Source organism: Eleginops maclovinus, chromosome 9 (genome assembly GCF_036324505.1).
Source record: "Eleginops maclovinus isolate JMC-PN-2008 ecotype Puerto Natales chromosome 9, JC_Emac_rtc_rv5, whole genome shotgun sequence".
Classification (NCBI taxonomy): domain Eukaryota; kingdom Metazoa; phylum Chordata; class Actinopteri; order Perciformes; family Eleginopidae; genus Eleginops; species Eleginops maclovinus.
In genome coordinates, this window is record NC_086357.1 from 26,115,002 (window position 1) to 26,142,388 (window position 27,387).

The window sequence follows — 27,387 nt, forward strand, 5'->3', positions numbered from 1 at the left end:
ATTGCTGGCTTTATTCTACGTCTAAACTTAGAAAAATAAATGCACTTTAATGTAGTGTAAAGCTGAAAATCACTGGCAGATCTCTCACACATGTTTGGGCTTTGCAGAAGACTCACTGGGATATAATATTCAGTTTGATCAGAATCCTTCGAAACGCCCCGATGTGCATCTTTGGAGTTCAAGGTCACAAAGAGGTTTTGATGAGGCGACTTCCTGACAAATGTAGATCATTTGGGATCTTATCGTACAAAACTTTGATACATTTAGGACTTTTATAAGAGAGTCTTTCCTTACGCTTTTTAAAATACCCTCCTTTTTGATGTTTCAATACTTTTTCTGCGTTTTGGGAATTTGGGAGAATGATTGAGCGGGGAGTTATAGATAATTATTGACCTGCATGCTGTGTTCTTTGTTTTTCTGGGACTTAACACAACATGCATAAAATAGAAGATGTTTTTTAGGCAGCTGGTCCTCAAATCTCACAAATTCATGAACTTTAAAATGAATTAAAGTCTTAGAATTAAAGGATATAATATTAAGCACTCAATAGATTTTGGATGAATACTGCATCCTGTTTCTTATTGTCTTGGTATTTTTGTTCATTCACAACTTGAACTCGTGTATAGATCTCTTCTTTATTGTCGCACATTGCAGCCACTTAAAGCCTGTATTATCTCTAGTAGTTTTGTTTTGTACTTTAATGCAGTTAGAAAGTAACCATCATTTTTACTTGGTTTTGTTTACTCAGTCTGTTGTGTCAATACTAAGGAGTCCTTCTTTAATATCTGGGGTCTTCCTCAGTGTTTGCTGCCCCCTGCTGGCTCTGATCATGCAGCACATTTCTAAACTGCATGTCTGACAACATTTCAGACGTAAAGCAGCTTCTGTGAGACACACTTCAGAGGAGGGGGAGTATCTGCTCTACGGACTGTACAGAAACTGAAGCTAACTCCTAATCAACTAATCAATTAAAACAAATGGTCCTCTCATTAAACATCTTGGGAACAGACTCTCACAACAGGGAAGATGATGATGAAATGGAGTTTGAAAAAACAGCTGCAGAGTGTAAATGCATGTATTGGAAATGTACCTTCAGCAAACACAAGTCATCATGAAATTATTCCTCCTGCATTGATGTGAACATTTCTGATCTCCTGCTACATGATGAACCATCCAGAACCCTCAGGTCTTCTGGGTCGGGTCTGTTTTCTGTCCCCAGAGCCAGAGCTGAACATGGAGAAGCAGCATTCAGTGATTCGGCTCCAGACATCTGGAACAAACTCCCAGAAACCTGCAGGTCCGCTGCACGTCTATATCCAGCACTGCACCTTCATGTATTTTACATATGAACTTGTTTTATATTGATTTGATTCTCTTTCCTTTTTAAGGACTGTTTTTAAATGCTATATGATGTGTGTCTGCTGCAGTATTTCTGAATGTCTTTCCTTTTTGTAAAGCACTTTGAATTGCCTCGTGTTGAAAGGTGCTTTGTAAATAAACTTGCCTCACCTAAAAGCAGGATTGTTGGGATGCTGTTATTTCCAACCATTAACAGTTTCATTTTGTTTGGTGACGTCCAAACCTTCAAAACCACCAACACACTATTTTTAACATGGAACAGGAAAAGCAGCAAATCTGGAATCATTCAATCTTTATACATGAAGAACAATAACATTGAGAGTTGGCCTTTATTATAATCATCAAGTCCACTTTATTATTTGATTTTATAGACTTGTTCATTTGATCTACTTTCTAGGCTTTTTATATTTTACTGTATCAATTAATTTAGTCTTCCTTTATTATTTTTTTGAGGGATCATGATCTATTTTATTCTCTTTATCGTCATATCCGTTAAAACTGTATATTACTAAATACACTTTGAGGTGCACCTGCTGTCTGAAGAGTGCTATATAAATACAGCTTTATTATTATTATTAACAAAACCTATTTATGTCAATCAACCCATCACATCCAGTGCCTAAAGTGTGGTACGTATTGTTCTGAAAGCTTTCTCTGGTCTAGTCTTCTGAATTCTACACTATACAGTATTGTAAATCTGAAAGCCTTAAACCACGTGTAAGAAAAAGGGGATTCCTCTTAAAAACCGTAGAGGAAATAAAAGTAAAACGTTTCCAAAAACAGGAGACAGCGTTTCTGCCGCCGCAGCTTCTCGTCTCGTCTTTTTATTTTCATCACAACATCATACAAACATCGACAGTGTTCGATATAAACAGACGACTCGTGCCTTCAGAGTTTTCTGATAAAAAGTGATTTTTAATCTGCTTCTCGTTTTTGTTTGTCTTTGTGACACAAACAGTGTAAGGCTCAGAACCGGGCGCTCACTTTGAATCAAAATATACATCAGATATAAAACCACCATCAGCTCTGACACGTCACTGTGGTATAAAACACGTATGTACAGCTCAACACCCCCGCCCTCCACCTCTCACTGACTCCCACTCTGTCTCACCCGTCTCACTGAGGGGCGTGATGCATTCAAGTCACCTGGGGGAAAAAAAAAAATGTAAATGTGTCCGTCTTCATTGTCAACACAAGAGGAACTTCTGAAGGAATTAACAAAACTATTATTTACATCCAGCAGTTTCCATTGGTCCACTGGGAGAAAACAGCTGCTCACATCACTGGTTCTGATGTGATGAGGTGTGTGTGAATGTTTAAACTCCTCCACACTGTGTTGAATATGATCTTACACACAGACTAAATCACTGGGAATGTCACAGGCGGATATTCTCTGTGGTTTTCGTAACCATATTGCATTTCTGACATGAACGAAGGCGAAAAAGTTGTACAGAAGCTAGAAGGGGGTAAAACTGGAGACTAAATGACTACTCTTACATGCAATGACATCCACTTTTAACACACGCCAAGTACATTTTATATAATGCATGTATGGATATTTTGAATTTAGCCTCAATTGGTTCAGTAGCTCAGGCTCTAGACTTGGCTTAGGAATAGCAAGCTTAAAAAAGGTTAAACTGTGCAAACATTTTTTGTCTTGAGAAAAAAAAGGTAGTTTTATAAATTAGTTTGATTGAATTTGGCTCATTTAAAGTTGGACCATTGAAATAAAGTTCAATACTTTCTATACAGCGAGGCAAAACGTTCATATCTGCCAAACGTTTGTAGAGAAAGTTGGAACTGGTGTATCCTAAGTTTTCAAAGTATCAAAGAATTGGATATGTGCGAATGAAGGAATGGAGGAGAGGCTGGTCCAACAAGTCAACAACCGGTGGGAAAACTTGGAAAAATGCACGGCTGCATGCAAACTGGAGAAAGTTAAACATTTATACACATTATTCATGCTAAAGCCTTCTATGGACACGTCTTCTCCAGAAAAAGGGCTCAAACGATATTATTTCGTGCATGTAAACAGTCAGTTGAACTCTTGTATGGGACAGAGTGAGTGTGAGTGTGAGTGTGTGTGTGTGTGTAACTTTAAAGAACAGCCCGACCTCCTCTGCGCCTCTGGAATGAGTCAGGACTTCTAAAAACTCAACTACAAATCCCCCAGGGGTCTTGAATGCACCACACCTCAGGGGAAACCTTCAGGCGAGACGGGGAATCTTGGTCATGAGCAGCTGGAATGTCGACGTAATAATATTAAGACACACAGATAAACCATACCAGCACCTTCTGGTTTCAGCACATTTGTGACGGCCGCGGGGTTTTTCTTCTCCGTCAAACTTTCATCTCGGAGTAAAAGAGGAATTAATACCTGATGTCCGACTCGGCGCTGCGTTTGAAGGCACTCCACGTTACATCTGGGTTTGCAATAGAGACTGAATCCAGTGAAGCGGTCAAGAAATGAATAAAAACCTCCCACAGGAAAACACCACCAAAGCCTAAACCAGTTCACAATCTTCCATCTTTGTTTTTGTGTTATTTTTTCCTTAAGTCCTTAAAACCAGAAACCTGAGGCAGGCGGATTTGTTGCATCTAAAAAGGCCGTTTTTGGTTTCAGCTGTAGTGGATCACAAACGTATAAATAAAACCGTTCAGAGGCGAAGCGAGAAGACAAGACAAGCGAACACATCCTGACAGAAACATAACGACAGTTGTCAGATTGTAAAAAAGGCAGCAGGAGAAGAACCGCCGAGCCACCGACAAAAGAAAACGAGTAAAAGTTCAGGAATGATTAAAATATTGCTACAATATTTGATTTGAATAAAACGTGATTGCATACATGGAAATAAAGAAATCAGAGAGGAATAGAGAAAGACTAAAATAACCCCGCTACAACAGAATCCGTTCACATGTTCGACGCTACAGTAACCAGCAGTACAAAACACTAACATAAAGAAAAACACCAATAAAATACACATAAAATAAGGATATATCTGTAATACATTAACAGTAAACCTTTATCAACTGTAAACCTGCTCTTTGCCAATTTACAGAGGCATGATGGGAGATTTTTTTTTACACGTCAAAGTCGAGGTCATTCTGACTCCAGGAATAAGGCACAGGGATCATCTGAAGCCCGGACTAAGCCGTCCTTAACGAGGCCGTCCTTAACGAGGCCGTCCTTAACGAGGCCGTCCTTAACGAGGCCCGGACTAGATTCTGACGGCTTGTGGCTTCCCAAACCTCGTCAGAGCAGATAATTTAAAGATAGAACCGTTACTTTTGAAGGGGGAAACTTTAGAGAAGAGGATTAGGAGCATCTCAGGAAAACTTGGGAGTCTGAGATTTAAGGGAGAATTCTGACTTAAGTCGGGATTTTAGGAATTTAAGTCAGTGTTCCCGAGAAATAAACTAAGGTTGACTTCATTAGATTAATTCTAGGATTAAAGTCAAAAGGCAAGAGTGGCTAAAAGGTACAACTTCCAAAACTCAATTGTAGTCTAAATCCTGAATGCAATCAGAAACTGTCAGTTTATTTCTGAGAAACTCAGAAACCCGACAAAGAAATGCAGAATTCTGACCTCCTCTCACACTTGCTTTTCCTTAAGATGACCCTAATCCTCTTTGAAGGCAAAGAGCCTAAAAATGAGTTTTAAAAAATAATTTAACATCACACCAGACTTCACGGTGGTTTCTTGCAGACGTGCGCAGGAATGATGGGAGTGTAGTGGACACGGTTCAGACCGTCTGAGGCTCAGATGGAGGACTTGGAGAAGGAGACCCGCAGGTGGTGGTTTTCTCCCAGGTCGTGGTTGTGGAACTCGATGAGGGACTCGATGGCCTCCTCCACCGAACCCATCTGGATCAGAGCCATCTTGTGGTCCTTCCTGAACGAGGAGCAAACAGACAAGGAGGATAAGTCAAGGATTCAGGGCGGGACAACGGAGGAATATAGGAACGAGAGAAGACACTTGAAAACAAAAAAGGAGGATCATTTAAGACAAAGGACTCACTGGAAGAACTTGAAGGCCTTGACCATGGCTCCTGATGTGGAAAACAGCATCTTGAGGTCGTCCTCCACCACAGACGGCCTGCAAACACAACAGTGACATTAGCAGGTATCTCTCAGGTGTGTTAAGTGTTCCCTGAGTTTGGTCTCCAGGCTCCTGCAGTGAGACTTACGGGATGTTGGAGAGGTGCAGGGTGGCAGAAGGTGGGAAGATGTTGGAGTAGTTTTTGGAGCCGGGCTTCTTGAAGCGGTGCAGAGGGGAGTTGCTGTAGTCTTTGGTCAGGCCCTGGTCCTCGTGGCCTTCACGGGGAAGCTGAACGCTCGTGTGTTTGGACGGCGTGATGCGCAGAGGCTTCCCGTGCAGCTGCTGCCCGCTCAGGTGGCTCATGGCTGCAAGGGGGACAGACGATCCAGTCAGAAACATTTGAATCTTAAGTATTTGTATCTGTTAAAGTAGTTATACGGTGGTCTTTCAGGTAGAGTTGCTGTTACCTAGCTGAGCCTGTGTGCAGTCTGACATCTGAACCAGAGCGTTCTCCTTCTTGTTGAACAGGATCTTCACTCTCATCACGTCACCATAAACACCTTAACACACAGCCAGACACAAAGACAAAAGGTTAAGTTATTGTTGAACAGGAAGTGATACACCTAATAATCTACACGTTGTTAAACCCTAACGACAGCCTGCCAAGCCACTGACCCTTTAGTTTAACGCTCAAATTAAACTCTAAATAACTGAATGTAAAAACTGGAGGTGGAACGCCTTTCAGGATTACACTTGGAAGGCAGGGATTTCTAGATGTTAAAACACAGGAAATGCAGTGAGGAAATTAAGGGTAAGGGTCAGAGAAAATTAAAATGGCAGATTACACCGTGTAGGAGCTCTGAATTATGGGAGTGTTGACGAGCAGCTGATTCAGACATGCAAACTGAAAGAAACCCGGCAAGCAAACTCAAATATTGAGACTAAACTGAGATAATATAAAACACAACACATGCAGCTTGCTTTTTTTAAATCATCATCAATTCTTCAGATTCTGTCTGACTTTTCTCAAAAATGTTCAAACCCTGACTTTTTTTCTCAGTTCAGACTTTCGACTGAAAATCTCAAAATTTTCTCAGAATTCAAATATTTTCCCAAAATTCAGAAAATCTTTACAGAAAATCTCAAAAACATGGATGAGGCTGTTTCTCAGAACTCGTCTTCAAAAATCTGAAAATGTCTGACCTTTTTCTCAAAATTATGGCTTTTTTAAAGTTTCAGACTTTTCTCTGAAAATCTCAACATTTTGACTTTTTTTTTTACCAAAATGTTGAGATTTTGAAAAGCACAAAACAAACTGGAAAATACTCCTGGAGTTCCCAAACTCTTTTCTATTAACCAATATCATGTAGCTGCTAAATTGTATTATTATTGATCGAGTGAAATCTTTCTTCTAAACCCTAAATCTTGGAATTCATTTATGTATCATTTAGGTTTTCCGTTCAGAATATCATCCCCCTTCCCCATCATTTATACGCCGTTGCAAAAAACATGCATTAAAAAGCTGCAAATACTGTGAATGAAACAAAAACCATCACGCAGAATCTGACAACCAGCAGAAAATCATTTCTCTTTTCATTAAACACAAAATGAAGAGGAAAAAAAACTCAAATCGAAAACTTCAAAAATCAGATCAACCAGGTTACTGATCATTTCAAAATAAGAAGCTAGTGACAACATACCGAAGAGAATAAAGAGGCAGTGGGGCGTAACTCTCTTTAAAGACAGCAGAGAAGGCAGCGGAGGGACAGGACAGGTAAAGGTGGGAGGGCAGGACAGGTGGAGGTGTCCGAGGCGTTTCCATGGCAACAAATTATAATAAGGGGAGAAAAAACAAAAAGACAAGTGAGGGGTCAATCAGAGGGTTAATTTCCTGGAGAGGAGGGGTCAGATAATGATATCAATGCGACTGGACAGGTGTGTGCGAGTGTGTGTTTGCACGACATGATAATGTGAACGCATCAACATTACAGGAAGTCTACGGTGAGACAGGGACCCAAACAGCCCATAAAACCTCCTTCTGATATCACCGAAACGCTTTAATTGGAAATAAATAATAATAATGATGTTATTAGAATACATTAAATATAAGTTGATTCATCTTTTTTTTTTTCAAAGTTCAACTTTTGGATTAAAATCCTGAAAAAAATTCTGACTTTTTCTTTTGTTATTTTCCTTAAAATGTAAAAATTCTGACATTTCTCCATCAAAATCAAAAAATGCTGTCTTTTCTTAAAATTCTGAAATGTTTCTTAGAATTTGACATTTTTCCTGAATTTAAATTTCAGACTTTTCTTAGAATTTAGACATTTTTCTTAAAATCGAAAAAAATCCAGGCTTTTTTTCTCACAATTCAGAACACAAAACATTTTGCCGTGCAGATTTAAGTATGGCAACCCCTCTGTTATATTTTAATGCACTATTATGTGTAATGTTTCCCATTGAGAGGGGGAAAAGTACTGCTGCCTGTGTCACTGCTGTTTACACTACGGCCAAGGATTGGGTCGAAACTTGTGTTTGTTTGTTTTACTGTCATTTCTGCTATCAGTTTCATTATGTAGTCATAAAGTCAAATATGAACAAGAGAAGACGCTGATGGACGGTTTGTGTCTGGACTAACCTCTGGGTTCAGGTTGCTGACCAGCAGGACAGAGACTCCTGCAGAGATGTGGGGGAAGCCCAGCCTGGAGGCTCCAGGGAGGGATAGGGAGGCCAGGGCTCCCCCGGGCATCGTGGGGACCAGGCCTGGATAGTGGGAGGACACTGGGGAAGAGGGAGACATCAGACTGTTTCCTTTTTAAATGATGTACATAATATAATCTATCTTTATTAATAAGCCCCTTTCTTAGCTTCTGAACGCTCCTGCACATGCTCAGACTTTTCCTTTGACAGAATATCCCAGCTGCACACAGCACCATGACACAGCTGCAGTCAGCTGAGTTACTGAGGGCCTAAGTGTGGACAGGTGAGACTCACTTGTAGGCTGCAGGGTGAAGGCGGGGGGGAAGGCGTGGGTCGCTGCTCCGTACGGCCCGGCTGAGATGATACCTGGAGCTGCAGAGAATAGACCACAGTTCAGTCAGAAAATGACCCATGAGTGTGTCGTCATACATGTGTGTTCATCAGAATTCCCTGAAGTTGATCCAGAGGCCACCAGCAGGGAGTCGGGCATGCACCAGAGCAGACCGGTATTACCAATGGCCTTCAGATGTTTTGTCATTGATAAAAATAACTTCCTCTTTGTTTTGTCTCTCAATGAAACCTTCCTGTTTGCGTGTGTGTGTGCCTTACTGAAGGCGGTGGCCATGCCGGGGTGCTCCATGGTGGGCTGGCTGTCCCCGCTGGGCAGGTCTGGTCTGGTGAAGTCGCGGCTCTTCTCGTTGTTGTACTTGACGTTGAGGCTGGTGAGTTTGGAGAAGCTGATCCTCAGAGTGCAGCAGCCGTTATAGATGTTCTGTCCGTCCAGAGACTGAAACACACACACACAGAAGCAGCTGCTCAACACCTCTCTAGTGCACATTATTGAAACATGCACGGTGTTAATAAGGAATGAAACGTGTGTAAATAGTCTTTTGTATGCGTGTGTGTTTTTCTGAATGTTATCAAAGTGTGCGTGCTGCAGGGTGAGACGCTCACCAGTTTGGCCGACTGGGCGGAGGTTCCGTCGGCGTACTGCAGCAGAGCCTGGAACTGACTGTTCTTAGTGAAGACGATGATCCTCAGCACCGTGCCGAACTTTGAGAAGATCTGAGGACCAGAGAGGCATTTCAGTAAATTAATCAGGGACTTCTGAACGACAACGGTAAAGCAAAAAGAAACGAGAGCTAATATTCTTGTGTCGTTGTTGTGTTAACCTGGCAGAGGGCGTCCAGTGTGACGGGGTAGATCAAGTTCTCCACCACCACCCTCAGCACGGTGCTCGGAGCCACCACGGCCGCGTCCACATGTGATGAAGTGAGGGCCCGAAGAGCCGCCTGGGCCCTCTGAGGGAGGAGGAGGGAGGATTAACACGTGCTGTTTATTTGTTTGGCTTAGGAAGTAACCATGATAAGAGCATTTCAAATCCTCGAGATGATAAGGAAAAAGGAGCTTAAATGCTTCCTTTTTTATCTCCCTAAGCATGGGATACACTGGGCTAGCCTTTATGAGACGTTGAGATAATGCCGTTGCATCCCTTGCATAAAAACAACTGTCCATCAAAACACAGATCATGCACATTATCAGTACTTACGAAGCTGTGAATGTTACACTGTTTTTCAACATTTGAAGAGGTTTCCTGAGTTTCTTAAACACTGAGAGGCGGTTACCTCCTGGTTGGGGGAGTTGTCGGTCTTCAGCTCCTTGTGGTTGGAGAACTGGATGTAGACCGGGTGGTGCCTGATGATGGGCACCAGGGTGGAGTAATATCCCACCATGTTCTGAGCCGCTTCCTCCGAGTTCATCTCTAAGAAGGCCTGAAGAGGGGGGAGAGGTGAGTATGGTACCGTACCCAAGTGCATTACTGCAGACCCTGCTGAGGGCGAGGACCCCACATCAAATATATTATGCATTAGAGCTGCACCATTAAAGCCAAAATGAAAAATATTGCACCTGGTTTTTGGCTTTGAGCATCAGCAGGTTGGTGACGTCTCCGAAGGGCAGACCGAGGCTGATGACCTCGGCCTCGCTGATGTCAGTCGGAAGCTTTCGGATGTGGATGACCCTGGACGGCACACCGGGACCTCTTATGTCACCTTTGAACTTCTTACTGTCGTTGCCATTGGCTACAGAGGAGAGGAGACAACAGCAGCAGGTCAGGACAAATTCATAACACTGAAGATACACCACTCAGGGAGGGGTTGTATCCAATCTACGACCAAAAATGTATGAGTGTTGAGGAAAATGCACGAGTTTAAAATGCAGGTTATATAAATACAAAGCGATGTTTCTGACCTGTGGTGCTCATGATATACGGGGCGCTGGAGACGCTGGGGAAGAGCTCTTCAGATCCTCTCTGAAACACATCAAATACAAAAGCATTGTTTGTCAGAGACATTACACACCTTGTTAAATTGTAATAAAGCTGCAGTTCTAATAAAACCTGAGCCTGGGTTTAATCTAAGGAGACTAATTAGCATGCAAGATACATTTATATTAAATGTTTGGTCTGTGAAATGTCAGAAAACATTGAAATTTGGTTTATAAAATCACAAAATGCAAACCACAGCAGGAACTATTTCACCCTTAAATGTGTTTGATTGAAGTACGTGATTATCAAAAGGGTTTTTGGCTGATTTTTTGTCAGTCCACTAATGTAGTTTGCAGTTAGAAGTGAAATAGTGGCAACACAAACATGCTGCCACCAGAGGTCAGTAAAGAGCATCCTCTCACTCACAACTCATTCTGTATATATTTAACACAAAGGAGGTGAAACTGTGCTTGGTGTCATTTAAACCGTTAATATGAAACAGGTCAAACATCAGCTGTCACCCCCCTCCTCCTAAGCCCCACAGCAGGCAGTCAAGGGGGTGTGTGTGTGTGTGTGTGTGTGTGTGTGCAAGGGGGGTGAATTCCTGTGTTGAGGAGCTCAATGAAAAGCAGATGTAGACAAACAGGCTGAGCCTCTGCTGCTTGTCACTGATGCATTTTAAAGCGTGGGACTTATAAACTATGCTCGGGGACAAATGGCTTTTAAAGGGTATCGAGCGACTGAGGTCAGGACTATAGAAGACAGGTTCACGTTGAAACAATTGTTGCCCAATATAATATATGTATATATATAAGTACCTGAAATTGCATCTCGGTAGAAGAGTAACTTAATTTAGAGAGAGAGAGACCAGGCCTGAAGAGGGACACACAGGAAAAGTTAGAATGGCACCAACAGAAAAACCTTTTAATAAAAAGATTTCATTCTCTTTAAAACATCAATGTTTACGACCACCTTCAAGTCACCTGAGAGTAATCTGGGTTAAAGAGTAGCTAGAACTATACCACGCAACCCTGCAGCTTCTCTAAGTCACAGTGAGGTTTCAGGTTTCTTATAGGACAAGATATGGCCTCAGTTATTTCATATTGCAGAGAGTTTTTACCTGGTTTTAAAGGTTGCATTACAGTTACGTCATGTACCTTTCTGACCTGTTCTAGCTGATGTATTATAAGCTCTGCCTGTCTACTCAACACACCCACAGCTCTTCCTTCATTCATCATAAAGTCATTATATAAATGTGTTATCAAAGACAATCCTACAATATTGTCACTTGATGAATTTATGTGATCGGAGATATTGTGATATTTGATTTTCCCCATACAGCCCGGTCCTACATCACAAAGAACAACAGCAACGACTCAAGATGGACATTTCTTTTTAGCCGAGATGCACCGAAAGGCGCCGCAGCAGGCGTATCCATGTCGTATTCAAGTCTCACACTGTGTAAACGCACAGCATTTAAAGTGTGCCCTTTCTCCTCCGTGCAACAAGTGAGCAAGCAAGCGAGAGACTTTGCATCATTAGTCGAGTGAGCCTGCACCACGGTCAATACAGTCTGTAAAATGCTTTAAAAAGAAAGACATTTGTGGACCTAGCACTTAAGATGTTTAGGCTTTTTTGAAGCTAGTGTACCTGCAGGATTCTTGCTGCTGTTCTACGTCAGATAAATGAAAAGCAATGTCAAACCTTTGTGAAATAGAGATCCTAAATGATTTCTTCTGTTTGTGTCACAGCAGTTATGTTTTAAGGCACACATATACACTTGCAGAACTCTGCTAACCCTGCAGGGAGGTGCTGGGGTGCACGCTTCTTCCTGCCTTGGCCCGTCTGCTGCCTGTGTCACTTATCACCGGAGAGTTTGACACGATGATGCATTTCTGTGTTTCTTTACATCAGAAGCTGCCTGGTTCTCTGAGAGGAACCCGAGCAGCACACATTTGTATCCGAACAAAAGCAGCAGAGATCTCCTTACAGCTCCTGCCATGAATAATAGAGCAGAAACCCGAGTGCTGCCGTCCTCTCTGGATCTGCTGTCTGACAGCTGCTGACCGACTGACCGCCCGCCACAGGCTGAGGGAGGACAAAAGACTGAGAGACAAACAGACGGACCGACTGCTAACAGTCTGTCAGCCAGCGGACCACAACGAGATGACTGTTGATACAGTTACTGAGGAGATCTGTCGCCACGCTGCAGAGAAGAACCCACTTCTTTCTGTCTCTGTCTGCAATCAAACTATAAGCTGCATCATCGAGAGGTTCATTCTGCACACCTTTGATCATTGGTTAATCTTAGGCTGCACAATCAATCAAAATGTCATTGAAATCACAACATGGCCTAGTGCAGCACCTCAAAAACAACAAGCACAATATTTGGTGAAGATAAAAACCAGACCATGATCAACAACAAAAGGAAAGTCGCAAATAAGGTTTCAGAAATGATAAACCCCTCTGATATTGCGAGCATTTACAATATCCAACAGAATATATCTGAGTTGTTTTCATCATGCAGCCCTAGCTTACGCGGTTGTGCTCCTTCGTGTTTGAGTAACTATGAGCTAGCTGCACGCATTTGGCTTTCCAGATACGACTGCAACAAATACCAGTAAATCAATTTGATCAAAATGTAGATTCATTAACTTATAATGTCTCAGTGTTTTAGTAAGACAAGTGAAAGCTTTGTGAAACCGCATTGGAGTTCATGTTTTACAAACAAAACGAATGAGTTGTCTTTGTTTTATTGGAATAGATTTGATGTTCCCAACATTTAACTCCTTACTCAAGAGAGGTTATATAAAAAGGTGATAAAGTCCCACCTTGAATATTTGATACGAGTTCTCTCCTTAGCTTTGAGGAGTTTCATGTTTGGTCTACTGCAGCCCCCCCCAGTGACCCTCAATGACTCCGCACCAATTCAACTGAGTATTATATCTCTACGACCGCGCAAATTCTGACTATACTGCAACATAGCATGCGTCTCTTTCCTTCTTCTGCTTAAATTTGAGGGGTAAAAAACCCAACAGAATGAAGGCCTCTGTTCTTAAACTGAGTGTATTGGTTTAGTTCAACAACTGGTGTGTCTTTGGTTTGATAAATTGTTCAGAAATGATTTGATGGGTGGTTTGCTGACATGCAGATTCTGCATATCACAACCAGTGATAGCATGCATCTGAGAAGCTGTTATGAGTCAATCACATCACACAGATTTCCTGTAGATAAGTCAGGGAAGATGTTTTCCTTTCGTGTCAAGATGTGTTTCAGTTCAAACAGCTCTCTTGACATCGCATGTCGTGCTGTGTGGATATTGCCTAAGCACGGTTAGTGGAGAGTCATTCTGTCACAACATAGTACGTATACAAGATGGTATTCCCTCTTTCCCTCTCCATCTTCTGTTCATTTCCTAATTTGTTAAAATTTTGATGCAACAAAAATTTGACTTGGAAGACAAAATGTCCTGTATTGACTTTACAGTAATTATTATTATTTCAACCAACTTTGGATTCCAGTGAGATTAGTGAAGATAGCAAAACTAATTCAAGCAAATAGTTTGTAATCCAAACAAACTACAGGAAGATAAACTCTGATCTGTCCCTTTAACAGGATCCGTGTTCAGGACGGTTTCAGATGACTCGCCTGAGGCCGGAGGAGGAAACAGGAGAGCTGTACGTCCTCCTCCTCCTCCTCCTCCTCCTCCTCCTCCTCCTCTTCCTCCTCCTCCTCTTCCTCCTAGCTTCTCTCAACCTTCATGTGGTTTTGGCTCAGACTGTCAATTTGCTCCTAAAACCAGCACTGACCAAACACAGGAATGTGAGCCATGGCTGCTAACGAGAGATCCGACACTGAAATATTCTTTCCCAACAATGCTGCAAAGTTTCACTTCTCAGGTACTTTTCAAACAGTGAAACTACTACTCTCCTACCTCCATCATAGTAATGCAACAATCATTTTTTTTAAAAACAGCTCGATGTTAGGTTAACACCAAGACTGAAGCCCCTTACACGAAAAGAAACATGGGTCTCGTCACACCTAACATTACCACAGGTTTCTACCTCAGGTACATAAAGGCCCCGCCCACCACATAAGAGTGATCAGCGGGCTCTGGAGCAGTCAGACTGGTTCAGAGCTGAAGACACATCGCGGCTTAGATGTGAAGTCTGTTACAGTAAATAAACACCTGACGTTCCCGTTTCCTCCTCTGACTTTCACACTGATGGATTTTATCTTATTAACTCAAACACTGGGTATTCAATTCTTTCCTTCCTGCCTTATTGAAATTGGAGACTTCAGTCTTACACAGATACTACAGGCACTCAGTTTTGATATCACATGCTTATTGGAGCTGCAGATACTGCATTAATCTGCAGATTTCGTCATTAATCAAGCGATCTATTAGTCTGGTCTGTCAGGAACGATAATGTTGAAGTTGACTTAAGTTTCCATCTTTTTACATGTAAGAAATAATGCTTAAACAATGTAAATATTAATCAATTAAATGTGCGTGTATGAAAGAAATCATTCTTATTGTAACATTTGTATTCTATTTAAAAATGCATTTTATTTCAAACAATTTCAATGATTCTTTCTTTTAGATGGAGTATTTATTTATTGATATCATTTTAGCATTATTGCATTTTGTTTAGCACAGAGGCTCTTATTGTGTAAATGTAGCGCGCTTTGATTTATAGTTTATTTATTTTTAAGTTCCATTTAGTTTGTAAAACTTTTTGTTGATAAAATGCATCCCGTTTTAAAAGACAGCCATTGTGTTAAATTATAATTCACTAAATGCTGACTAAAACCACTGTGGTTATGGTCTTTGCTATCCTTTAGTAACCCTCGTTCAGAGAACTGAAACAAGAGAAACCAAAGAGCCGCCTTCCTAAAAATATGTAAAACCCGACCAATGATTCATGAACACAGTCAGCAGGATTTACCCTGAATGGGTACAAAGTCAGCGCTCTGGTCCGTTAAGAATGTCAAATTGTTGTTGAATAATCTGATTATCTTCAGACGTGTTGAGGAATGTGACTAAATCACTGCTGCAGTTCATAATACGTTTATAAAACAGTCAGAGCGCCACACTAATTACAGAGAAAACCCCGGAGTGTTTCCAGATGGAAGTGTCTAATGATGGGTTGCTGCAACCTTAAAAAATATATACTTAATGATTTTACGATCAATACCGAGACAATGTAATAAAGTATATTAAGGCTGAGCTTAAACATCTCACTTAATAATATGACATAAGAAGTGAGCCAATATGGCTATGAAATAAATCCTGGACTGCAAAGAATTAGGTTATACAAACAAATAATTAGACATTAATTGGTAAACAAAAACTAGGATGAATATTATGTTTTCAGAGCACTACTTTTATTGTTCAGCTAAATTCTCTGAGTGAATGTAAGGCCCCTTTAATATTGAGTGATGCAGCGAAAGCGTCTCAGGCTTTTATTGTGAAAGGTAATAAAAAAAGCCTGTATTTACAGCCTGCATGCAAAAGAGAAAGACAAGGGGGAGCAGAGTGCTTTGTGCAAACACTCGTAAATAAACGGCTCTATTTAATATCAATATATTATAAATAAGTGTATGAAATAGATACATAAATATGGCTACCAAGAGAAGATTTGGTTATAAACAGGCATTATACATGAATTGAATTCATATACAAACATGAAAACCAAAAGACCATATTAAAAAAGGAAGATTTTCGAGAGTACTTTTGCCTTTTAGCGAAATTATCTCAGTGACTTTAAGTCCCTTTACTATTTAGGGATGCAGCGTATGCGTCTAGGGCTTTTATTGTGAAGGGTAATAACAAAAACCTGTACAGTGCGCATTAAAAAGAGTCAGTCCTAACAAAACTGTGTATTGTAATGTTCCAGTGTATAAATCAGTATTAAAACACTTATTTTCACAACTTCCAGACATTTCATACCCCCCAAAGATATATTCTTAAATATTACAATAAGTGATTCCTGTCGGGGGATATTTTTCATGCAACTCAGATTCAAGAACCATCATAATAGAAAAGGAGATGTGTTAGTGACCTTAAACTCTGCAAATGAAATGTAAGCCTTTCACAGCAGAACACAAACCAACAAAGAAGAAGAAGAGGGGGAGGAAGAGGAAGCAGAGGTGCCTACCTTAGTACCAACTGTTAAATCTTGGTGGACACTGCTGTAAAGAGAAGACAGCGTGTTAGAAGCAGCAGGGAGAAAAACTCAAATCAACAAGCCAAAGAAAAGTTAAAATGAGGTTAAAGCCTGAGGAGACGAGCTGAAGGGCAGAGAGAAACCCAGCAGAGAGGACAGGTCAACAGCTGACTGCAGTTTGTTTCAGATAAAAACAGCTGCATATTATAATATAATCTGCTGAAAACATGAAAATAATAGAGCCGCAGAGGGTAACATACAGGGAATAGGAACTCAGAATTGGTGGGGCTAGGGTGATGAATGCATTAGAAACATCTGATAAAACTGCAAACAAATGTTAATTAATCTGCAGATATTTGAGCTGTACAAAGTAAGAGGACCGTGTAGGTAAAGGCATAAAATAGAATACGGAGCCAGGAGTAATATTGAGGCGAATAGATTAGAAGTTCACTAGCCTTACAATTAATGGGACAATAAAACAAAACGTCATTTTCTGATTCATTTGTGATTTTTAGAAAATATTGTTTCCCTTCATTTTACCAATTTATTCTATGGTTATTTAAACATGTCACTTTATAATACAAGAGGATATTCAGGGCTTTGTTTCTAATAAAACAATTTAAACCCAAGATATTCATGTTTTTTACAAAAGTAGAGTTTTTTATTTTAATAAACATAATTCTCGGCCCAAGCTGCGTATTGATTTATGTCACTTTATTAAAATGAGTCTCTCCAAACTCGCAAACTCTGAGGGGATATGTTCAGTCATTAAATCGAATCTAAGAGGGGGCTGAACGGCATGGGGATAAAATCCACTACGAGTCTCAAACTCACGTGTTTAGGTTGAGATTAAATGAAATTCCTGATTAACTGGAGTTTTCTGATTTATTCCTAGCAGTGTTCATATTGAAAACGTACGTGTGCAGGTCTGCAGCTGTATATCGGTCAGAATGAGAAGTGAGAAAATCTGTTAAGATTATATAATTCACATTAAACCCTCAGAAAGCCACCAAGCTGCTCCACAGAGAGAACAGAGAGTCTGAGCACAGTTTAAAGCGTTTAACATCAACACAGCATGCAGAGGATTCAGCTGCAGGGCAGGACGCTGCGGGATCTGTCATTATGTGCTACAAATCACTCACAGGTTGTAAATCAGAAGAGCAGGAAATGAATCAGGTGAGGTGAATGAACAAATCAGACTAAAAGATGTGTGTCAGAGATACAGATACATTAATAAACAAAAGGGGTGAGGTAAAAAGGATTCGTGTCCTCATCTTCTAAGAATCTGCAAAAACAAATCCAAAAATCGATTTTGTAGCAGGTACCACCCGCACAAAATCCTAATGAAAAACCCGAAAGAGCCAGTCCAGCAGTAGGGCATTATTTCCACTGCTCTCTATCAACAATATTAAGCTGAAAAAACATGAAAGTGTTAGTATGGAAAAGTCTTCTAGCTCATTATGTGTGTAAAATGTCATAATGTATGAAAGCCAAAGCTTCATTTAAATTAACATGTCAATAAATCGTCCAATTAAAATCAAGAATTGGATTTATCACATTTCCAAAATACCCAACATGTTCTAAATCTAAAAGACTCGTCAAAAAAGAAGCTATTCAGTCTGACAAAGTCAAAATAGACTCGTATATACTATACTCCTATGCCTGGAAATATAAATGATACAGTAATTATCTGCAGCCAGAGATGTGTAGTGGAGGAAAAGTACAATAACGTGTTTCATGTAAAGGCAGAAAACTCCAGTCTAATGTCCTGATCACAGTGTAGAGATTTCCTTTTGCACACATTTCATTTGTTTTATTTCCTGGTTAGTCTCTGCACTTCCGGCAGCTGCTTCAGTAAATATACAAATCAACAGGCCGAGTCTGCATGAGCACATTATGAGGAGGTCATGTGACCCAACAACACAACGGATATCAGATTAAAAAGAGCATCTGTGGAGTGTATATCCACAAACCTGTTTATATTTAAATTTTCCACAATAAAAATATGAAAGATTATTGTTTAAATGATGTGTGATATATCTGTGTTAATAGACTTACAATTTCAGACATATATAATAAAAAGTAGAGCTGCAACCAGTGACTAATTGATAGGTCTATCAACTTGGATCATTTATTACGGTGAGTATCTTCAGGTTTTAGACTGAAAAAACAAGACATTTAAAGAAGTCACCTTTAACTTAAAACCTTGGATAAAAACCTTGCAAGATAAAATACAACAAGTGCCAAAAACTAAAGTAAAAAGATAGAAACTGGCAATAAAAATACGACAATCCCAAGAAATTAGACATTACCATTTTCTCACATAACAGAAATACTCAGGTGAAGTACAAGTACGTGTCCCATGTAGACCTGAATCACAGAGTTGGTCAAATGTCTTCTACATTAACATAATGAAAAACCGGCTGTTCGGGCTGACTGTACAGACTGTAAAGCAGCTGGAAGAGGACCCTCAGGGCACGAATGAGCCCTGACAAGGCACAAATATTCACAACAGGCACTCAAACGTCTCACAGTCTGCAGCTAAAATGACCTTGATTATATTTAACAGCTCAAAAGACCAGTTGACACCACACCATTGTCTTCAGATGTGTGACAAACTGACTCCTTCAGGTCAATGACAATAGATCAATACTATTGTAGTCAATGGAAAACAAACTGGTGCAGGACAAACAGGATTGTTCTCATGTTTCCTCCCTTTGCCAACAACTCAATAGAGTTGAGACCAGTTCTGTCTTAGGTGACCTGCCAGTGACACCAGGTGGAAATACAATCATTTAAAATAAGAATTACAACTCAATCCAAGCCATAATAAGCAAGTAGACCGTTTAACATCCTAGCAACGGTTACTACTTATGAAATACTGTTGATTTAAAGTTCCCCTGTGAATCCTTAAAACTGCAAACCAATAAAGAAAATACTCTTACATGTCAAACTAAGACCACTTTATAATTCCACAAACATGCAACAAATGAGGCTACTTTATTTATTTTAAAATTGACATGCTTTGTGGCAAAAAGATCATAGCTTCATTTGAGGCCTCCAGACTGAATATAGTTTCCTTAGCACCTGAGCACATGTTACACCCCTTCCAATTTCAGCAAATAAAACTGAATGACATTGGCATCATCGTAAAGCTACCTTTCAAAACATCAACGCCACAAACCTGCTGGGGTATGACTCGTTACATCTAAATCTTATCAAGTTGGATTATTTTGTCATACAAGCTACAGTTTTATAAGGGGTTTGCTTAGCCACAAAGCCCCTGTTAAACTACAATGCCCTCCAGTCTAAATAACACCGAGTTCCAGTTACTTCCGTTCGTTACAGTGCAAATAAAACTGAACTCCATTTGAAACATGGTCATTTTTAACTTCCATTCTTAATCTTCACAACAACAAACCAATAAAAACATGACTTGTTCACCTTAAACGAATCAACTGGGAACTCTCTTCAATTCGGCACACTTTTAACCCATGGAACTACATAATGTTTGTAATAAAAACGACATTGATTTCCAGTTACTTCCGTTCAAATAACACTGAACCCCATTTAAAAACACGGTCATTTTTATTTCCATTCTTAATCCTCACAACAACAAACCTATAAACACATTACTTTTTCCCCTTTAACAAATCAACTGGGAACACTCTTAAATTCGGCAGACTTTTAACACATGAAACTACTTTAATTTTAACAACATCCATACTTTTATAGGTGAGGCAGCATCGTGAAAACACTCAGTGGGCGTGAGAACATCGTGAAGCTGTAACGTTACTGTAACTCAGCGATTCTTCCCACAACGTTTTCATCAAAACCAGATCTTAATACTAACGCAATATGTTGAATAAATGTGCGTTTGCATGTAAACGAAAGCACCTTTAAACATTAGGTAGTGAAATTGAGTTTTTGGTGTTTTGAGAATGGGCCGTCCCGATGCTAATGCTAATGCTAACTCCTGCTTATTTACCACTTTAAACACAACTTTATCGACAGTTAAGCGAACAACAACAACACCAACGGCTATCTGGACAATCGTTAGGTGACGACATGTTTTTCTTATGGCTCTCAGGTGTGAATAAAACATGCAGAAAGTACATTTTATCTGAGTGTGAACGTAAAGACGCTTGGATAACTCACCCGTCCATTGCACAACACGGAACTGCGGAGCAACAGGTTCCAGCAGCCAGCGGCCAGCAGGAGACCCGACCATCGCTGTTATAAACCCACAAAATGGCGTTCGGGTGAAGGAGCTCCCTGATTGGACAGTGAGCGATATTTGTGGGCGTTTCAAACAGGAGACTAACGCTGATTGGCTGGTTAGACAGAAAGCGCAGCAACAAAGACAGATTCCAGCGATCAGAGATTCTCTATGAGGAAAAATGTGCGTCTCTGTGGAGAAAAACGGACAGGGTTTTAATTCTGTTTAAGTGGGCGTTGTCCCGAGAAAAACATAAAGGGTGTCCCATGTGAAAATACCAGGTCAATCTTTTTTATCACTGTACATTTTAAATTACACTTAATTTAACCCTTTGTCTTACTTCTAAAAGGCTGATAAAATGTCCTTAGTTGACAAAAAATATTAAATGCTGATATTATTTTCCACATTTACTTAATCGAACGTCAGTCCTGATCATAATTACGAAATACTCTTTCATTTTCACAATTTTAATCCATTAAAATGACCTGTTTATAAAAAACTGAACTTTAATCCACGAAATGTATTTAATGTTTGTCCTAAAGGACCTGTTAACATACTGCGGTCAAGCCAACCTCCACTTCGGAAAACACGGTCAAACCAGCCCCCACGTTGTATTGCCGTGCGCGTGTATCCTATGCATTACGGTAGAGGCCTGTAAAAACTGCCTTACCTTAGCACTGACTCTTACTTGTCAATAAGAAATATACCTGCTACCACCCTGAAGTGAAATGGGTCTTTGATTATGGACAGATTTATATTTATTCTTATCTAAAAACATAGCTCATATGTGATATTTCAAAGGTCTATTCATTTTTTAAACAATAGCTCATAAAAGAGATTTCAAAGGTCTTTTATTTTGAAACAACATAATGTCTCGATATTCTCTGAGTGATTTGGGATGGCCTGCTATCACCCTGAGTCTTTGATTATGGACAGTTTTTTTCTAAAAACAGATGGACAGTAGCTCATGTATGAGATGGCAATGGCCTTTTAGCAGCATGTAAACAACTTGCAGTGTGTCAGGACAAACACACATACAGTTCCTCATCAAAACAAACATAAACCAGAATAAAATATGTTTCCCTTTATAAATAGTAAGTGTCACTGTTGAGTCATGTTTAGTAGTTGTGTTGTAATATAATTCTGGGGAGACCAGGCTGAGCAGCAGGTGAGGCAGGACAGCCTGTGTGTGTGTGTGTGCGTGTGTGTGTGTGTGTGTTCAATTTAAAAACAGCAGCAGGTTTCTGTCCAACTGCTCAGTGTCAGTAACACTTTGATCATAAATAATTCCTCCACTTGTTGCTTTTCAGGAGATTACTTTTTGTGGGAATATGAGACAGCTGCTGACATGTGAATAATTTAACAAACAAACAAACACCCCACAGACATGAATGTTCCATCTTTTCAAACTCTATTGTTCAGTAACATACGTTTTTATAAAGGGATGTTGGCCCAAATATCCTCTTGGACACAAAAAGATGTCGTTTGGCAAAGGTAAGTGTGACATAATCTTTTGCCATAACTCAAGAAGGATAAGTAGGCCAATGTCACGTAACTCTAACAGTCCATTGCTCGAAGTGAGTTTATCCATTGTCCCTCCTTTCCTTTCATCCACTGAGATGGAACATTACCAGGAAAAGCCTGGAACAATGGTTTGTATTATTACAATATCTGACACACTGCTAAATAATTAATGCTGTCCTGTCTCTTGACCGTCTTACTCATGTTCCATTTCCATTTTTCCATGTTTACTTAAAAGCTTGCAATGCTTCTTCCACGTTTGTGTCGTCAATGCTGTGACAAAAGTACCTCTATTAACACAATACATCATAAGCGTCGAAACAGACTACACGCTCCATATGAATATGATCAGAAGTAAAATAGGTACAGTCAGACATGATGAATGATTTCAAAGTAAACTCTTTTTAAAATATTTTTATTCATGCTAATTCTGAACCATGTGGAAATATGGACCTCTGTTCTAGCTTTAAGCATTTCAAAAAGAGGTCAGTTTATGCTTTTCCATTTCCTGTAGTATGTTTTTGTGCATGTTTAACAGCTAATATCCCTGTGTTCCCTCCGGAGGGACACGTACTCCCATCCCCCTGCCTGAAACGCGTCCTTTTTCATTCCTGTAACACGGTGACATCACTATGTAACACTCACGCTTCTATTGGCTTGCTTTCCAACACATTGCACGTGATAGGCTAAGGGGCGGGACATCTATAAGCAGTTGACCAATCACAACAGAGCCGGCCCGTTAACCAATCAGAGCAGACTGGGCTCTGGTTTCAGACAGAGGGTGAAAAGAGGTGCTGCAGAACAGGCAGTATGAGAGACATAAAGAGCTTTCTGAACATTAAAGCATGGAGACATGTCCCAGGAGAGACACTACATACTGATATGACACCTGAAAATGAGCTGAATAGAGCCCCTTTAAATTATTTAACCACTTGTCAGTACCTCCGAGGCCCACTAGATGACGCTCTGAGGCTGACCACTCGTTGAGAATGGATGGGACAGTAAACCACAAGGACATGCTGTAATTAGACATACCAAGACTGTCCACTTTATTTTCTTCAGTCAAGGTCATGTGATGTTATTCTGATGTTTGTGAATACAGAAACACATTGCTGTGACACACAACATCTGGGTGATCTGGGCTCATATGCAGATGGATAAATATACAGTATGTGTTTATCAGATTGATATTCTTCTATATGTCAGGTGAAGATTCTGGACCGGAGGAAATGTGACACACATGAGGAAGTGGTGGGGGTCGTTCCAAACAGGGATCCAGAGGCTTAGGTGGACTGTTCAGCTGTTTAGTCGACTTCTAAATTCACTCAACACATCCTCACATTGCCTTGGTTCCTTTAACATCACTCTATATTTAGACCGTGTGCACCATCAATAGGATGCTGCACACAAGGAGGCCCACATTTCACCAGATCAAGCTGATCCGCTGGACGTCTTCACTGTTTGAGTGCAGAGTTGCTCAGAAGTTTAGAGGAGGTGCTCTTTTTGTGGAGTTACAGAGAAAGAAGAAAGTGGATCAAATGGAAATTATACAAATGGTCAATTATTCTTGCTTTCAGAAACATCACAGCTCTCCATAGGGGTTCATTTATTTTGTTGGCAGCTCATTCCTTAAAACAGAAGTCTCAGATTGCTGATAATAAGGAGAAATATGAAGGGTCTATTTCAAGCTTCTTGTGCAAATAAGTGATTGGGCTTTTTTGGATCAATTAGGATTTGTTTGAACATTTTTTCAAGTTTAATTGACTGAATTTATTTGAAAATGTGGCTTATTAACGTATGAATACTACTGTTTAATATGCTTTACATCTAAGTACAATATAAGAAAAGCACAACTTTCAGGTGTGGGCCATATTCCATTATATTTTAGCATTTGCTGAGGGCCAATTAAAAGTGGGCTGCGGGCCACATTTGGCCCTCGGGCCGTGGTTTGGGCATCCCTGGTCTGAACATTGTCCAACGTTTTAGAATTAGCATTAAGAAGATAACCCCAGCTTGGTGCTTCAAAGCAAACGTACACAAAATAAAGACCATACAATTTTTTTACACCAAGGGATTTCATAAAGCATCTCTGCTAAAAGGTGCCCTGCAGTTTCACCAATAAACTGACAGCTTGTTTTCTTTGTTTCTGTCATGTTATTCCTGATATGTGACCCAATTTAGCTCTGTAAACTCAGCTGTAGATGAAGGCTGTGTCGGGTTCAAAAACAGGATGAACAGGAAGCCCAGGAAAGGAAATAGTAAAACACCTTTATTGTGGTGTGTGAATCATTAAAGGCTCAACCAATGCAGGTCTTGGTCAGGGCTAATAAGGAAGGTGAGGTCTCCCCAATAAAGGCCTTTTAACATTTCCTTCCTCCTGTTCCCAGAAGCTTGTTAAAGGCTTTGTAACGAGTGTGCTGCTGGAGGATTGTAAAAGGAGAGCTCCTGCAGGCCATCGTTCCTCTCAGTGACGACAAGTTGTTTTTTGTACCACGAGAGATTATCCAGTCGAGTTTCACTGGATTAAGGAGGGCACATGGAGCTGTCCGTCAAACTGAGGCGGACACAATGATGTGCACTGTCTGCATGAGAGGGGGACCCCGCAGTATTAAATCTGGTTTATTTTAAGCCAAATAAACCCCTCAGCCTAACATATTTTCATGTTGGAGGGGCTATATTAGATAATATCAGCTGCTGGGCCAGTAAATTACCTCACAAGGGAATGCCAATTAGGCGTATTTAAAAGAGGATATGTGGGACTCTAATCACATACACACAACTTTACACATTTTCTAGACTAGTTTCCAAACTTAGTCTAAAGCCTTTTTGATTTTAAGAGGTTAAAGACAAAAAAGAATAAAAAGATCAAATAAAATAAAATAACAAATAAATGCAAATTATAACAACAACAACAACAACAACAACAATAATAATAATTATAAATAAATCATGTATGTATACATATAATAAATATAAATAAAACATAATTAACCTCTTCTCTAATATTTTAAGAGGTTACAATAAAAAATAAATGCAAAAATGTATAATAAAATGTAAACGCAATTTAATAAATATAAATAATAAAAAATAAAAACTAAACGTATTAATTTATTCTGAGAAATCTTTAAAAAAGGTTTAGATATTTATTAAAAACATTTAATTTTTTTAATAAATTCACAGGATAATGGCATATTGAACACAAGAGGCTTTATTCACAGAGTCTGTAATAAGTTATTGTATTAAATGTTCATAAAAATAGGTTGAAAATGTAGCCCTGAATCAATAGCATTGGGGTTACTGTACATTTAATACGTTGCTCTGCAAAGTTTTAACAATGCATTCGAAACAAAAAGGAAATATCCATAAAATAGTTCACTTAATAAGTTTACTTAATGGTAGGAAAAAGATTGGGAACCACTGACTCACATCCATTGCGTCTATAAACCCATCAAACTCTCACTAAGCCCAATGTATACATTTAGATTGTTTAACGATAGTTCCATCGATGCTGGACACGAGTTGCCTCACACCATTATAACCAGGGCTATCTTTGCCCTCACACTGACAGAGGGCTATTTTGGAGGTTAGTATGTGGGGAGAGATATGTCAGCTGTTCAGCACTTCGCTCCATCACCGCAGGACAGAAAAAAGAGAAAGCGCTGTATGCTGTTTGCCTCTGGGACACACTCCGACCTGGGCCCGCTCTCCTCTGGCTGAACGTTTGTTGTTAATCTTAAAGGCTTTGTGAGACACACCACGAGCCTCGGACACGTCTGTTGCCATGTTGGATGTTTTTATCCTCTTTTTTCTGGTGAGGGAGTTTTGTTTTTGTGCAACAATTGGACATGCAAGGATTTATTCTTTCTAGAAAACGTTCTCAAAGTTGAAGGTGGGTGCATCGCTGCAAAGGACCTGACATGTTCCTGGTTTGTTTTGGTCGTTTTTCCTGTCTTTTCTTTGTATGTTATACTTCGTCAGGACCAAAAGATAGTTCCCATCAAATGTTATGTCCGTGAAAAATGAGTTTAAGTTGCATCTCAGCTGTTTTGAGTTTGCTAACCCTAACCCTAATGGTATTGTTTCATGGCAGATTAGATCTCTAGAGAACACGTAGGTGATTGTCAGATTAAGTCTCGTTGTGTGACGCGTTATGAAATGTAATTTTAGCCCTTACAATAAAAAGGAATGACCTGTTAGATAAAAGCTCGTAATGATAGTGGGAGGAGCCAATGTGGCATCATCTCACATAACATAGATCAGTTTTGTGATTGGCAGTTCTGGTTTGTTTTTATAAGCGTCTCCTTCTCCTCAGTTCAGTGCATGCAAACTGATGGAGGTGGCATCACAGCTGAGTCTATATTGGTGGTGCTGAGCTCAGCCCAGTGAGGTGACAGAGATTACTCTGCTGTTATACTGGGGAACGCTGGCATGCCATCGCAGGGTTCAACCACATCACAGGGAAGCCATGTGTTTCCATTTTGATAGGGCGATGTTGCCATTTTGGAAAATATCATTAGCTCTGGAGGAAAGCAGTGGTGCAGGAATGACTCCTAAAACCTGGATATTAGTCCGTTTTTAAGCACTTCCTGTTCTCTTGTCTCAAAGTCAATGAGGGTTTTGAAAGTGGTTTTTTGTTAGTTGCCTGAAAAAAGTATCTGGGGTTACACAAGCTGAAGAGATTGTCTTAAACTGCCATTTCTAAATGGCTAAATGAAAATATGAATCGTCATCACGCCGAACATAAGCTACCTTTAGCTTAGCGGTGGTGACGAGTGCCTGTGATGCAGTTTCTCTATAGCCTAGCATTAGCTTTTTACTCTGGCAATCCCATTTGTGCTTCAAACTCCCAATGCATTTTTGTCAAGGAAGACATGGAGATGATAACGTCCTGGTCTGCCTACGAAAATACTTCATCCTGCACTACTGTGCAAACACATTTCTAAAGAGAGTATCTGAAATACGTAGGCCGAGTGGCACAACCAAAGATCCTTTACCTGCTAACTTACTTAGTATTCTTCTGAGCCTGTGTTATGTATTGATATGTTTCCTTCATTTTATAGTTGCAATAACTGTGGTTAAAAGCAAGTAAGACTCCCAAATCACACTGAGAGA

At 40.0% G+C, this 27,387-nt stretch overlaps 1 protein-coding gene across 4 annotated transcripts; it reads right to left on the bottom strand.

Annotated features, from left to right (window-relative positions):
• Nucleotides 1-2,167: 2,167 nt before the first annotated feature.
• On the bottom strand, nucleotides 2,168-20,765 carry ptbp1b (polypyrimidine tract binding protein 1b). 4 transcript variants are annotated; one of them, XM_063891121.1, is made up of 15 exons: nucleotides 20,694-20,739; nucleotides 11,184-11,238; nucleotides 10,350-10,410; nucleotides 10,008-10,180; nucleotides 9,725-9,871; nucleotides 9,272-9,400; nucleotides 9,054-9,164; nucleotides 8,709-8,886; nucleotides 8,394-8,471; nucleotides 8,038-8,180; nucleotides 7,100-7,133; nucleotides 5,867-5,959; nucleotides 5,548-5,764; nucleotides 5,379-5,456; nucleotides 2,168-5,252 (listed from the first exon to the last, which is right to left on the bottom strand). In XM_063891121.1, the coding sequence occupies exons 1-15, from the start codon at nucleotides 20,699-20,701 to the stop codon at nucleotides 5,120-5,122; spliced, it is 1,638 nt and encodes a 545-aa protein (XP_063747191.1). In that variant the 5' UTR covers nucleotides 20,702-20,739; the 3' UTR covers nucleotides 2,168-5,119. The 4 variants fall into 4 exon arrangements, with proteins under 4 accessions (XP_063747191.1, XP_063747192.1, XP_063747193.1 ...); XM_063891122.1 differs by lacking the exon at nucleotides 11,184-11,238 and adding an exon at nucleotides 16,527-16,560 and having other exon boundaries at nucleotides 20,694-20,728; XM_063891123.1 differs by lacking the exon at nucleotides 20,694-20,739 and adding an exon at nucleotides 16,527-16,551.
• Nucleotides 20,766-27,387: the final 6,622 nt, after the last annotated feature.

Bases quoted from the DNA above. Each gene is read 5' to 3' on its own strand.
- ptbp1b (XM_063891121.1), bottom strand. The intron at 10,181-10,349 runs GTCAGAAACATC...TCTCCTCTGTAG, and splicing joins GTATATCATGAGCACCACAG to CCAATGGCAACGACAGTAAG. The intron at 8,181-8,393 runs GTGAGTCTCACC...CCTCTTCCCCAG, and splicing joins CTTCACCCTGCAGCCTACAA to TGTCCTCCCACTATCCAGGC.